Source organism: Genypterus blacodes, unplaced genomic scaffold (genome assembly GCF_046128005.1).
Source record: "Genypterus blacodes isolate CSIRO-AG114 ecotype Tasmania unplaced genomic scaffold, CSIRO-AGI_Gbla_v1 ptg000057l_1, whole genome shotgun sequence".
NCBI classification, from domain to species: Eukaryota; Metazoa; Chordata; class Actinopteri; order Ophidiiformes; family Ophidiidae; genus Genypterus; species Genypterus blacodes.
In genome coordinates, this window is record NW_027466869.1 from 1,630,186 (window position 1) to 1,642,890 (window position 12,705).

Here is a 12,705-nt window from a genome sequence, read left to right on the forward strand (position 1 = left end):
TTGCAGTTTTGCTCAAATTTGTGCAATGTTTTAATTTGACCACAAGATGGCAGCATTAAAAACCTCGCTCCCTTTCTCTCTCACTCACACACACAGAGGAGGTGTGGTTTTTACAATGTCGAAAGACCCATATGTCAACCAAGTAGCAGTTGGCTGAACAGTGTGCACAGGTTCATCACTGTTACTACGACTTACACACATCTGCTCAGTACAATGGAGAGCGGCTTGAACACCTTGGATGCTGCAGGTTTCCTGGAGGTCTGGCAACATTTTGATGCAGATGGTGAGAACAATTGCTACATTTCTTACATTTCATCACCATATGTAGAGAGAGAATTGTTAAAAAAGGGACGTTGAAATTGACCTTTCATATGTATAACGTGCTTACCATTGCAAACTAACTTCTCCTGGTTGTTTCTCTGTATAAGGAAATCAAAAGTAACTTAAACAAAAGTAAAGTAAATAAGTAGTGCAATTTCTCCCGAGTTTCAGAGCAATTTTCATGTCAACGTTTTATTTCATTTTTACAGATAATGGCTTTATTGAGGGAAAAGAGCTTGATGAGTTTTTCCGTCACATGATGAAGCGACTGGGTTCGAAGGTAGGTAAACTATCTGTTCATCATCCAAACACAACACAAACAACAACACAACCCCCATCTCAGTTTGAACATGCATGCAACACATGAGCTATATGAACCTACAGGCCACATCAGTGTCACTAACACATCAAGATGAATCAGTCCTGTGCTTGTTGAATGGTCTGCAGCTGCATATAAGCAGAAAATAATTACATTTTATATTATATGTGTTTGTTTGTTTGCAAGCCAGGAAGTGTTTCAGTTTATCACTACTTTGAATGATCACTTGGCTCCTGTTTAGAATCTTTCCGTATAATGTTCTGCCTTAAGATGCGGGTGTGTCAGTGTGTGTTTTGCTCACTGCTATATGTGTGCTCACTGCATATATGTGTGTGTATGTGTTTGAGCCTTTGCCTTCACGCTGTAATCTGGATGGGTGTGGTGATAATACGGATGTCAGAAACAACACAATTAAAGAGCTCTGGTTAATGTCACAGAGGCTGACTTGTTTACATATTGTACCAGAAAAAAAGATAGTAGTAGGTTTAAGAGTGTATCCTTCTCCATGTGTGTGTGTGTGTGTGTGTGTGTGTTTGTGTGCAAATTAATGCTGAAATGATGCATCATGTTAACTGAACAAGGTTAAAATGTCGTGCTGACTAAAGCTTCAGCCTCCTCCAGACCAGTGGGGCCTCCATAACGGAGAGGAAAATTAAGAAAATGTGTGTGTGTGTTTGTGTGTGTGTGTGTGTGTGTGTGTGTGTGTGTGTGTGCGTGCGCGTGCGTGTGTGTGTGTGTGTGTATGTATCCCTATGATACCCGTGGGGTTGTAACAAAGCAAACAGACCACCAACAGTTTGCCTTTCAGATCAATATATTTGCCTTCCTGCACCATTCTCGCCCAGGGACAAATATTCAAGTTTTCATTTACAAACACCATTCACAGTAAACAGATTCTCTTCCATCATGTTATATTAAATATATATTAAATTATATGATTTACAAACTATTACCAAACACACCCTGGGCAAGTAAGATGGAGATGTGTGAGTCATGTGTTTCTCATATTGTTCATCACGTCTCTTATCTGTGTTTATGCCTAACAAGTGAACAGAAAGCAGTACAGTAGATGCGCTACAATTTGGGCATAATCTAAATTAAATCAAATAATCACACGCATAAATGTTTTTGCTTAGCAACAGAATAAAGCCAGATTAAAACAAGGGTGATGCTGAAGATTAATACTTGTCTGGCCTCTTGCTGTCTGTGTACTGTGTGTTCTTCTCTGCACTGCCTGACGCCATGATTTACACCAAACACTGATGATCAACAGGTTTCTATAGTTACAGCGACTGAGGTTTACCAAGAGACAATTTAGAACAACTAGAACAACTTGAACAACTTGTGCTCTTCATCCCACCGGCTTTGTTGAGATCCATCCTGATCAATTGATCAATCAATGCTGCTCTAACCTGATACTTAAACCTTGATAAAGGTCCATGTATGTGGGTCAACTGGGTCCCGTCATGTAACCTGTCACAGTACTTTCTCAGACATCGAGTAGGTCCTCAATTGTGCACGGTGTGGCAAGAGATCAGCACATGAAAGATCAGATCAGTTAGGTTTCCTGTGTTTATTAATCAGCCAGCAACATCTTTCAGTCTGCTGCCATCTGGGTGAGTCATCAATAACCCACAGGATCATTGACACCCTGTGAAACGCTCTTTCTTTGAGACAACAGAGGTGACAAACTGCTCATTTTGACTGATACAAGATCTCGGGCATGTTGTTTTCATAGTTGAAAGAAGAAAATCAAAAATGTTGCGTTTCCATGGTGACCGCTGCCTAATATAACCAAGTGCTACAAATTCAATATGTTAGTCAAGGCTTTCAATGACTTATGCCTCAATTAAATGAAACAATAGGTGATGAAAAACTAATCTCTTATATGATGATATGCTTTCATAATATTTAATTTCCTCTTTATTCTCTTCGATTCTGTTCTGTAGGAACAAGCGACTGAGGAGAAAGTCCAGAAGCTGAAGCAGCGTTTCATGTCTGCCTACGATGTCACAGCTGATGGGAAGCTACAGATTCAGGAGGTGTGAGATCCGTGTCTTTGCATGTCAACGTGTGTCCTTCATCGAGGTCATGCGGGTATTGAACACTAACTAACCCTATTGTACATGACCACACCCCCATAGCAACAGTCTTCAGTCCCTCTTAGTTGTCGGCGCTCTCACCCTTTCTATCCTCCGTCCACCCTTTCTTGCTCTCATTTCTCTGCCCTCTTTAATCTTTATCCCCCGCCCCCCTCTTCCACCACATCCCCTGTTCATCTCTTATTTATCTTGTGTATCCATGACAATGATACAGACGGAAATTGACTGAGAATGAGATATAAGATGAGGCCAGTCAGATCTGTTTTGCTTTACAGACCAGGCGCTTTGATCTTTTATTTCCAACTGGTCCAGCTGTCAAAAGGAGACTAATCAGGTCTTTATTTCAATCTCCCCAACATTTCACCTGACTCTTGTTAGAAACCAAGTCGCGAAGAGAACAAACTGACTGATCTCTTCCAGACTGGGGCCTCGAAAAATCAATTTCCGCTCAATTCACTGTGTTTGGATTCTCAAAGGGCTTTTTGATGAGTCCATTTATTTGATTAAACCAAACCTGACTGGCAGTATAAAAAGGGTGCAGCTCTTTTTCTTTCACTTAAACTACTCTGATGACAAGGCTCTTGCTGGCTCAGATGCATTGTGTCATCCTAGCAGCAAAGTGCATTTTCTGTCCATTCTGAAGGAGACACTTCCCGTATTCATTAGTTCTGTGAATGTGTTCTATCAGCCGAGTCCTTGGCATTCATCCATAAAGCAGAAAATCAATACATGCCAGCAGTGAGTGACCTTTTAAACAGCCCTGATCCACTGTATGTGATACAGGAGCAGGTTTCTGTGTGAAAATCTCTTTGTGTCTTCTTCTGAGGCTCTAAGCCGTCTTTAAGGTAGGAATTGTAGTTATAGACATAAAAGCTCAATCTGAGAATATGGCGTCTGCTCTACAAGAAAGAAGGAAGCAAGCTATGAAAACCACCATATCCTGTGTGATTGCTGTGCTGATGCTGTGTGTGTGATAAGACCGAGTCAAAGTCTTGAAATGAAAGCACTTAACTAACCACTGTAATCGACAACAAGTGTGCAGAGTGAATGATCCTCCAACATTATGATGCTCGGAGTACAGTTTCTAATTTTCATCATTTCTAACATCTAAAAGCAGGTTGGGAAACACCCTGTGAGGGTAGGACATGTCTCGTGGTTTATGTCTTGCTGATCAGCAGTTGGCGCAGTTCTTGCTGCATTGCGCTTGCTGTGAAAATCTACTTCCACTTCCTGGCCCAATTGGCTGCGGTTTCATTTGACATTTTAATGAGATTGTGTATGCGGCCCAAGTTTAATCTTCTAATGGAAGGCCGACATGAGTAGGGACAGGAGAGTTGAGAGCGGAGGGACATGGCGACGAGCCAGGAGGAGCTCATGCTTAGCATTTCTGATCAGGACAGTAAATCGTGAACTGAATGAGATTAAAGTGGATCGGAACGTGTTACTGCTATTCTTCGGCTCCTTCAAGAATGAGATGGTCAATAACACACAGCAATGAGATCACTCACTGCTTTGTGTTGCAGTTGGCCAACATGTTGCTGCCCGAGGATGAGAACTTTCTGTTAGTGTTCCGCAGAGAAGCTCCTCTTGACAACAGTGTTGACTTCATGAAGGTAAAATCCTCTTAAACATCAAACATCATTTAAACAAATCTGTAAAAGCATTTAATGAGGTGATGTGAGATGGGATGAGAATGGTTGAGCTAAAGGTTCATAACACAACTGACACAAATCTCTCAAATCTTATAAAAATAAATTGTGGGTTCAGACTCACAATTTAGTCAACTTGGATTGTTATCATTTTTAACTTTTCATTTTTAGATATGGAGGAAATATGATGTTGACTGCAGTGGATACATATCAGCTCAGGAGCTCAAGGTTAGTAACAATGATGTCAGTGAACACACACACACACACGCATTTCAAATCCCATAAACATTTAGTGTTTTGTCATATTATTATCTAAAAAAAGTAAAATACATGAAACCACAGTGTAAATATATCAGTTTTTGCCGTGTAAATATATCAGAAGCTCTTTCCCTTGTAGGCTTTCCTGAAAGATTTGTTCCAGTTGCACCACAGGGCCGTATCATCTGACAAGCTGGAGGAGTACACTGACACCATGGTAGTAAAACACACACACACACACACACACACTGTCACTTTGCTCAGCTGTTGCCTGAAACTTATTCACAGGGTTCCATTCAGCTGTGTTTAATCAGGCTTGTTGTTGACATGGCGACCTCTTCTTAATGACAGAAAGTTTCATGCAAAACCACTCAACCTCTGTATCTGGCTGAGTATTTGTTGACACCACCCAGGAAAGCATTGATCTGTCAGGTGGATCAGATGAGATAACAGGTGACATCATTAGTCAAATGAAGTCACTTCAGGCAATTCCACCTTTCTCATACTCTTTCATTTGACAAAGATTGCCTCCTGCTCGGAGATGAGATCCCACTCGAGTCACAGGTGGTGTGAGGGGAAAAACCATCTGGAGGACAAACAAAGTTATCCTTGCGCTTTTTGCAGTACATCTTCTCTTTCTTGCAGATGAAGATCTTTGACAAAAATAAGGATGGCCGTTTGGATTTGAGCGACCTGGCCAGGTACTGAAGAATTACACAATGAAATGTTTTTAAAATCATACAGTTGTGTGCAAGAAGTGGAAAGATGATGCTATAGACGTATAACAAATGAATATAGATATGATTTCATGTTTTTGTTGTCATATAGAGATTGTGGCTTATATGGTGTGGATTTCTTTGCTTGTAGGATCTTGGATCTGAAAGAGAATTTCCTGCTTCAGTTCAACATGGATGTAAGTGTGTCATTTAGGTGTTCCCTTTGTTATTTCTTTCTAATTTCCCCCTTTCTCATGCTCTTACTTTCCTCTAAACGCATCTGCTCTTCTTCTCTCCGCCAAGGCCTCCAGTAAAGGGGAGAGGAAGAGAGACTTTGACAAGATCTTCGCCCATTATGATGTTGTAAGTACTTATGGGTTATGGTTTTAATATTAATACATTCAAGATCACATAGTGTGTATGAGAGAGAGAGAGAGATCTAATGTCAGTGTGGTTTTGCATAAGAGTGTTCGATTAGCCTCCTTACCTCTGATGAAACATAATGAGATGAATGTGTCATGGTGTTGTGTGGTCACTCTCTGGGATCATGAGGTAACTCTGTCAGACTCATTCAGCAGGCAGCTCTACACACCTGTCACTCATTCCTGTCTGCAGTCACCAAGCAGCTTCTTCTTTTGTATAAAAATGTTGTCTGACCTTGTGATCTTCCTGTCTTTCTGTCCTGTGTAGAATAAGACAGAGGCTCTGGAGGGCCCCGAGGTGGACGGCTTTGTCAAAGACATCATGGAACTGGTTCGGGTGAGAGACTCTGTTTGAGACTTTGTTGTTAAAGCAACTTCACCAGCTCCGATCCTGTGCTGCTCGAATGATATTAACTATTTATTCTATTGTCTTGTGTCCCCTCCTCAGCCCAGCATCACAGGTCCTGAGCTGGAAAAACTGAGAGTCATTATGTTGCGCCACTGCGACGTGAACCAGGATGGAAAAATCCAGAAAAACGAGTTAGCCCTGTATCTGGGAGTCAAGCCTACAGTTTAATTAGTATTTTAAGTTTTGCCAAAAGGCTTGTTTGCTGACCCCACTTGTATTGCTCTAGCCAGTCGTCTGTGTATTGAATTGTTTCTTCAGCATGTTGTACACAAAAAAGAATGTCGTGAATGTTCCTCTGTGGCTAAAGTGGATGTGTGTGCTGTACAATCTGTGGTAAACAGTGTCTCAGCTGGTCGATATGTTGCCATAGCTATGAAACAAATGGAAAGAGAACCACACTCTGCCAATGTTTTATCACGATCATATAAAGTCTCTTTGTTTGACGTCATAGCTTTAAAAATGTGACTGATGTTTGACCGCTTGCACGTTTCTGAGAATGGTTGAAATAGATAGATAGTTGTTCACTGTCATTTTGATATAATGCACTGTTCCAAAAATTAAAACGATGAAAATGATGATTTGAATGGATTATTTTTTTTTACTTTTCTTGATTTGAGCATTCAGATACATCCTCCATGTAATATCATATCATGTAAGATTCATCATTTAACATGACAATAAAACAGCTTATACAATTAAAATGGTCTTTAATAGTAATACTGATAAAAATAATTTTCATTCACCTGTTAATAATAATTTCATCATTATTATCATAATCCGTCTTCTTATTGTTGACAATCTTCTTATTGTTATGGAAGTATTATACCATATATTGTAATAATTAGTTTAATTTAAAAATGTCTTGAACAAACCAGGATTTGAACCCACATGTTAAGCAGACACACAACCACTCTGCACACTGCATGTCAGGTGCCACAATGTATGGATTTACTACATCTATATATACACGTAAAAATATATACAAAGTAGATACAGTTTATGTCAGGGGTGACCGTAGCCTGGTACAATCCAGAACTCTGTACCACTAAAAGATTCTGTGTCGATTTTGAGTGTGGAAGTTTCACATTCACAAATTATTCCGTGGCACTTTTGCTGTACATAATGTCAAATGTTTGCAATATCTACATCATACAGGTGTGGAGAAATGAATGTGTATGCATGCATGAAGCTGTGGGTGGAATCTGTGGGTTGAAAACACACATTCAGGACACCTTCTTAAATGTAGGAATGAAGGAATGAATGATAATTGACTAACACTGAGTAACACTAAACAGATTTAGAGGTTTACAGTTAAGCATGAGCCCAAACACACACACACACACACACACTAAATGGAGACATGAGCTGTCTGGGCGAGTCTTGTTTGTGAGGGAGGAAAGAAAACAATGCGATTAAAGAGGTGGAAAACCCTCCGGCCACTAAAAGGAAACTAATGGTGCAGAGCTAAAAGCTTCATCCATTTACTCAAAACCACCTGATTACCCTTTGCACTCTCACAAAACAATACCAGACCACACCACATGTGGTCTGTTATTGTTTCTGTCTGTGTGTGTTCACGAGGATAAACTGCTTGAAAACACACATAGGATGTTTATATATATGTGTGTGTGTAGATACTGTATGTGTGTATCTACTGATATGTGCAATTGTGAGAGTGTTTGCATGTGAATCCAGGTAAGTGTTTGCAATGGTGTGTATTTGTGTGGGCAGAGCATCTGCCACAGGGTTGCGACAGAACAAATAGGGTCCCATTGAAGCTAAAAGCTTTGTGCTCTGATGCATCCCAGACGTGTTTGCTCAGGCTCTTGCCACTATTGTTTTGCAGGAGCAGCAGAACATTCAGTACACTCTGCCGCAATTTATGAATCAATTAATTACTCAGTGTATGTCTTCCAAATGCATTGATCTTGATGATCACCACGATGTACTATATTACTGTATTATAAAATCTTACTAAATCTTGTCTGTGTTCCTTTAATATTCCTGTATCTGTCTATGGAAGACAACTCGTCCTCCTGCACACAGGAAGCCAAACTTTGATTCAGTTCATCCACACTATGAAACCTCAACTTGTATAGTGCATGTGGAGGTGGGTTAAGGTTTAGTATAAGCTACAAAATCTACACCAATCAACTCCAAATGGCGTGGCACATTCTCACAAACACTTTGGAGTCAGACACTTGTATGGGGTCTATCGGGACCCCTAAGGAAGTGACATACAGACCCCAAACCCACCCAGCTATGTTTCTGGGCGGCCTAAAAGGGCACTGGACCAAGTTTCTAGCTCTAATCCTTATCCAATACCCACATCTATACCATACACCGTATAAGGTAATGGGGAAGTAAAGTGATCACTAAAGCTACACCAGGGCATCAAAGGTTTATAGGATACGTTTTCTTCAGTTCACCTCTTTGTCAATAGAAAAGGGACTGAGGGAAAAAAGAAAACCTTTTTAACCACACAACACGTTATGTATAGAAGTAATGTCCATTACTGTTTTTATGCCTTCTCTTTTATAGTGTCTTCTCTTTTATTGAGAGGGAGAGAGAGATGGCGAGAGAGAGAGAGAGAGTGTGAGAGGGAGAGAGAGAGAGAGAGAGAGAGAGAGAGAGAGAGAGAGAGAGAGAGAGAGAGAGAGAGAGAGAGAGAGAGAGAGAGAGAGAGAGAGAGAGAGGGCGAAAGCTTAAATGACACAATGCTTCCCTCTAGTGGTCACAATAGCAAACATTTCTGACTATGGCTAGTTTGGAGAAGCATAAGATCATATCCAGAATTACATACTTAATTCCCTCTTTACATTGTCTTCAAATGTGAAAATAATAAAATTAAAATTAAATATTAAACATCAAAATGCGGATCCCTGCTTATACACAGAACACCTTATGTATCTCACAAAATGTAATTCAATGAGAGAAGGAATTGTGGCCATGAATGATCTGGTACTAAGTCTGACTCTGTCTGCTCCTTGTACTGGGCTACACTTTCTTTTCCACAAGAGGGTGCTATTGCTAACAGATTCGAACGGATAATTCAGTCTGCAAATGCATAAGTAGTTGGCAGCTTCCAATAAAACCAGTGGTGATTCCATGACATTAACAGTTGAAGAACAGTTGTTTGCATGCTGAGTGATACTACCGTAAAACAAATGTAGGATGGCAGTTCATGTAGAAGACACTGGGCCACTAATTCAAGGAGAAATATGTGGTTTTCCTTTATGCACAGACACTTTCATGAACCAGGCGCAGGCATCAGAGGTGTGATTTATAGAGGACCCGGCACCAGACTCTTCCCAGAGACAGACTGCTGACCCCCAATTCCTTTCTCACTGTCCCCATTTCATTTCATTCCACTCCCTCCTTTTCTTCTCTGTCTCTAGAGGATGCTGACTAAGTAAACAACAAATAAGAGAGGCGTTGTAAATTGTAACCCTTAAACGTCTCCCTCTGCCCTTCTTTAGGGCTGCGTTTCTGTCCCTCTCCTAGGTGAAACCTAACATTCCTGCTCCCAAAATGCAACAGCTAAATGCAGTTCACAGGACCTGTAAGCTGAAGTGTAAAGGTAATTCTCATTGTATGGATCTGTTAGGTCGCTGGTTTCCATGGTTTCACCTGACAGTCTTGATGACCTTTGAGGCAGAAGCTAATTTGAAGAAATAAATAATGTTTTGGCATAATAATTCACTAAAGTTGACACGAAAGTGGAAGAGAAAAGTGGAGGATGGTGCCATTTGTCCAACTTATATGACATACTTAAAACTGCAGTCATTTCAATAGACATTCCAACATTGATTTTGTCTTTAAATGGTGATGAATTGTTTCTCCCTCTGTTGTTATCTGGGCAGAAGTAAAATTCTACACAATGTAAAGTTATAGCATCATTTCAAGGTGATTCCTGGCATTCCTTTACCAACTAGGAAGCAAACATTACATGTACCTACGTCACACAGAACTTTACCAGCATGTACATGTGAGCTGAATGAAAGGAGCCTGTATTTAAGATGCTGTTGGGTAAATAGCAAGTGTGGCGACTGTCATTTTTTAGGAAAACTGACGTCACTTTCTGTGTAAACAGGCCCGTCTGGTGTGACTGACAAACATTGCAGGTTTACAATGTCCCAGTCAAACACGCAGCAACAGTGGCACCTCATCTTAAACTGTTACATGACCTCAGTCCAAAAACAACTTGTGTTCTCATGTTTGTTGTTTAGTTCAAATAAAGATGATTGCAAAAATAACTGTTGCCGACCTTCATTAGAATAACAATAAGAGTACTAAAATATTAGATAAGGAACATTCCAACTAGGGTTTTGAAATGAAAACAAGTCATTTTACACAGAAATTAGAATTAGAATAGATTAGAAAAATGACTCACTTATTTCTGAGTTTTATGATGTTTTATATGTTGTCTTCTGTTGTCTTTTTCTTTTTCTATATGTTATATGTTCGCACCCAGAACCACAGCAAATTCCTCTTAAGTGCAAACTTAATTGGCAAATAAAGTGATTCTGATTCTGATTCTGATTCTGAGATACACAGTAGAGTCCCTTTTAATAAGCCAAACAAACCTTTAACAATCAATGTGTGTTGCTTATTACAAACACAAAAGTCTGTAAAAGGCAGTGATCTGATCCTGCTTCCTCTTTCCACTAAGACCGCCCTCGGTTGCCTCGGTTGTTGGCACTCTCAGATCAAAGCTAAAAATAATACCTGTAAAAATGTGCTCGTAAATTTGAATATTTTTGTTTTCACAGCAGATTTCCCCCACGTGGCGTCCATGTGTTTCGGTTTTCCTACCAAAACGAAGTGAAAACAAACAGCTCCACGGACCCGATGCTGTCGCTGCAGCTGCACAGACAGACTGAACAGTGCAGTGTCCATAAAAGACCCACTTGAGCTGAATGAATGCTTATGGTACTTTAGGTTTCAATCAGGGTTTCTCACAGGTTCAATCATTCTTGTGTAAAATTGGAATTAATGAGTCCCACCAGGATTTCCCCACTTTTTGGTGACTTCTGCAGTCAAAATCACTGATTTGAGGAAGAGCTGTGTGGGCTTCAGGAGCAGCTTTGCACGTGCCAGTCTGCTCCGTGACTAATGCGTTTCTCCGTTTCATCACGCACGATTTTTCATCATCTTTGCAATTATGTGGTGAATATGTCGAAAATTGTGAAATTATGCAGCATCATGGAGAATTGTGCCGATTTGTTTCATTTGCATAAAACCATGTGATCGCAGAATTGGAACAAGCTGGAGGGGATTGATTAGTGTAGAACAGCAGCTTTTCATCAAAAGTGAGAGCAAACCAAAAACAAATCTTTGTGCAGCGTCGTCTAGATCTGAACGTGCATTGGTTTCCCCTGAAACATGAAATATGAGAATTCTGGAGTCCTGGTACAATTATTTGATTTTCTGCATCTGGAAGCCCTTATCAGCCTGTCAGTAGCCACTAAACACAAGCCTTTTCCACAGCACATGTTTCTTGGTGGAACCCCCATATTGTGTCCATGCACTACCACCCACCATAAGACACAGCTCCCACTGTCCCAGTCTCTTCGCTCATATACAGTGGCGTACCATAAATAAACCCTGGGTGACAGATTTGTGGTGACCTCCCAAGCTGTTAAACACACCGTTTGACTGCACTGGCCTGCAAAACTATGAGGCGTTCCACGATTTAATACGTCGATGTGTGGAGGAAGTAAACTGACAACGTGTGTGAAGCAGAAAACATGGAACGCTAAGTTGGGGGGAGGAAGACACAGAGAAATCAATCAATCTCAACAGGGAATGTAATGAAATGAAAGTAAACATCTACTGCTCACCTTTTCCCAGCATTCCTTGTACAATTTGCGGTTCTGAGCAAATAATCCAATGTTGGGGGCAAACGTCAGCAGGTCCTTCAGGTCCTTCAGGTCTTTTTAACTCTCCCTGAACCCAAGCAGAGCCTCAGATAACCTCCCAATTGAAACACACACCGTCTGCAAACACTCCCTGTATCAACATCTGCAATGTTTTACCTCACTAGTTATATAGTCCATTGAAGTTGACATTTCCACTTTGTGTATAGCAACACAAGAGCATCATCAGTGATCAAAATTCTCTTGTGTTGATGTCATGTGTAAAGCGACTGTTGCGGTTACACGCTATTACTTATTTCTAAAGTTCAGAAGCCAAAGTTTAATGATGTGAGGAGGCCAATATTTTCACAAAAGGAAATGCTTTTGGTGCAATGTGAGATGATTCACATTGTTTATCTGTGTTTCCTTTGGAAGAGCACTGATGAATCACATCCACAATCACTCACACACTAGCTTTTAAATTGACTATGCAGGTATGACATTGATGATTCGTTCTCTCTGTCCCTCTCTCTTTCTCTCTATCTCTCTCTCTATCTGTCTCTTTCTTGGTCTCTCCCTGTCCATCTCTCTGTCTCTCTCTCTGTCTCTCTCTCTCTGTCTCTCTCTCTGTCTCTCTCTCTGTCCCTCTCT

At 40.5% G+C, this 12,705-nt stretch overlaps 1 protein-coding gene across 1 annotated transcript; it reads left to right on the forward strand.

The window, feature by feature from the left end:
• Positions 1 to 135: 135 nt before the first annotated feature.
• scgn (secretagogin, EF-hand calcium binding protein) lies at positions 136 to 6,771 on the forward strand. The gene is made up of 11 exons (XM_076152778.1): positions 136 to 283; positions 531 to 601; positions 2,590 to 2,682; positions 4,266 to 4,355; positions 4,563 to 4,619; positions 4,789 to 4,866; positions 5,295 to 5,350; positions 5,517 to 5,562; positions 5,669 to 5,728; positions 6,056 to 6,124; positions 6,236 to 6,771. The coding sequence occupies exons 1-11, from the start codon at positions 214 to 216 to the stop codon at positions 6,362 to 6,364; spliced, it is 819 nt and encodes a 272-aa protein (XP_076008893.1). The 5' UTR covers positions 136 to 213; the 3' UTR covers positions 6,365 to 6,771.
• Positions 6,772 to 12,705: the final 5,934 nt, after the last annotated feature.

Excerpts from the sequence above, each read along its gene's own strand:
- scgn (XM_076152778.1), top strand. The coding sequence starts at position 214 with ATGGAGAGCGGCTTGAACACCTTGGATGCTGCAGGTTTCCTGGAGGTC. Across the intron at positions 4,867-5,294 it reads AGGAGTACACTGACACCATG|ATGAAGATCTTTGACAAAAA; the intron begins GTAGTAAAACAC and ends TCTTTCTTGCAG. Across the intron at positions 5,351-5,516 it reads GATTTGAGCGACCTGGCCAG|GATCTTGGATCTGAAAGAGA; the intron begins GTACTGAAGAAT and ends CTTTGCTTGTAG.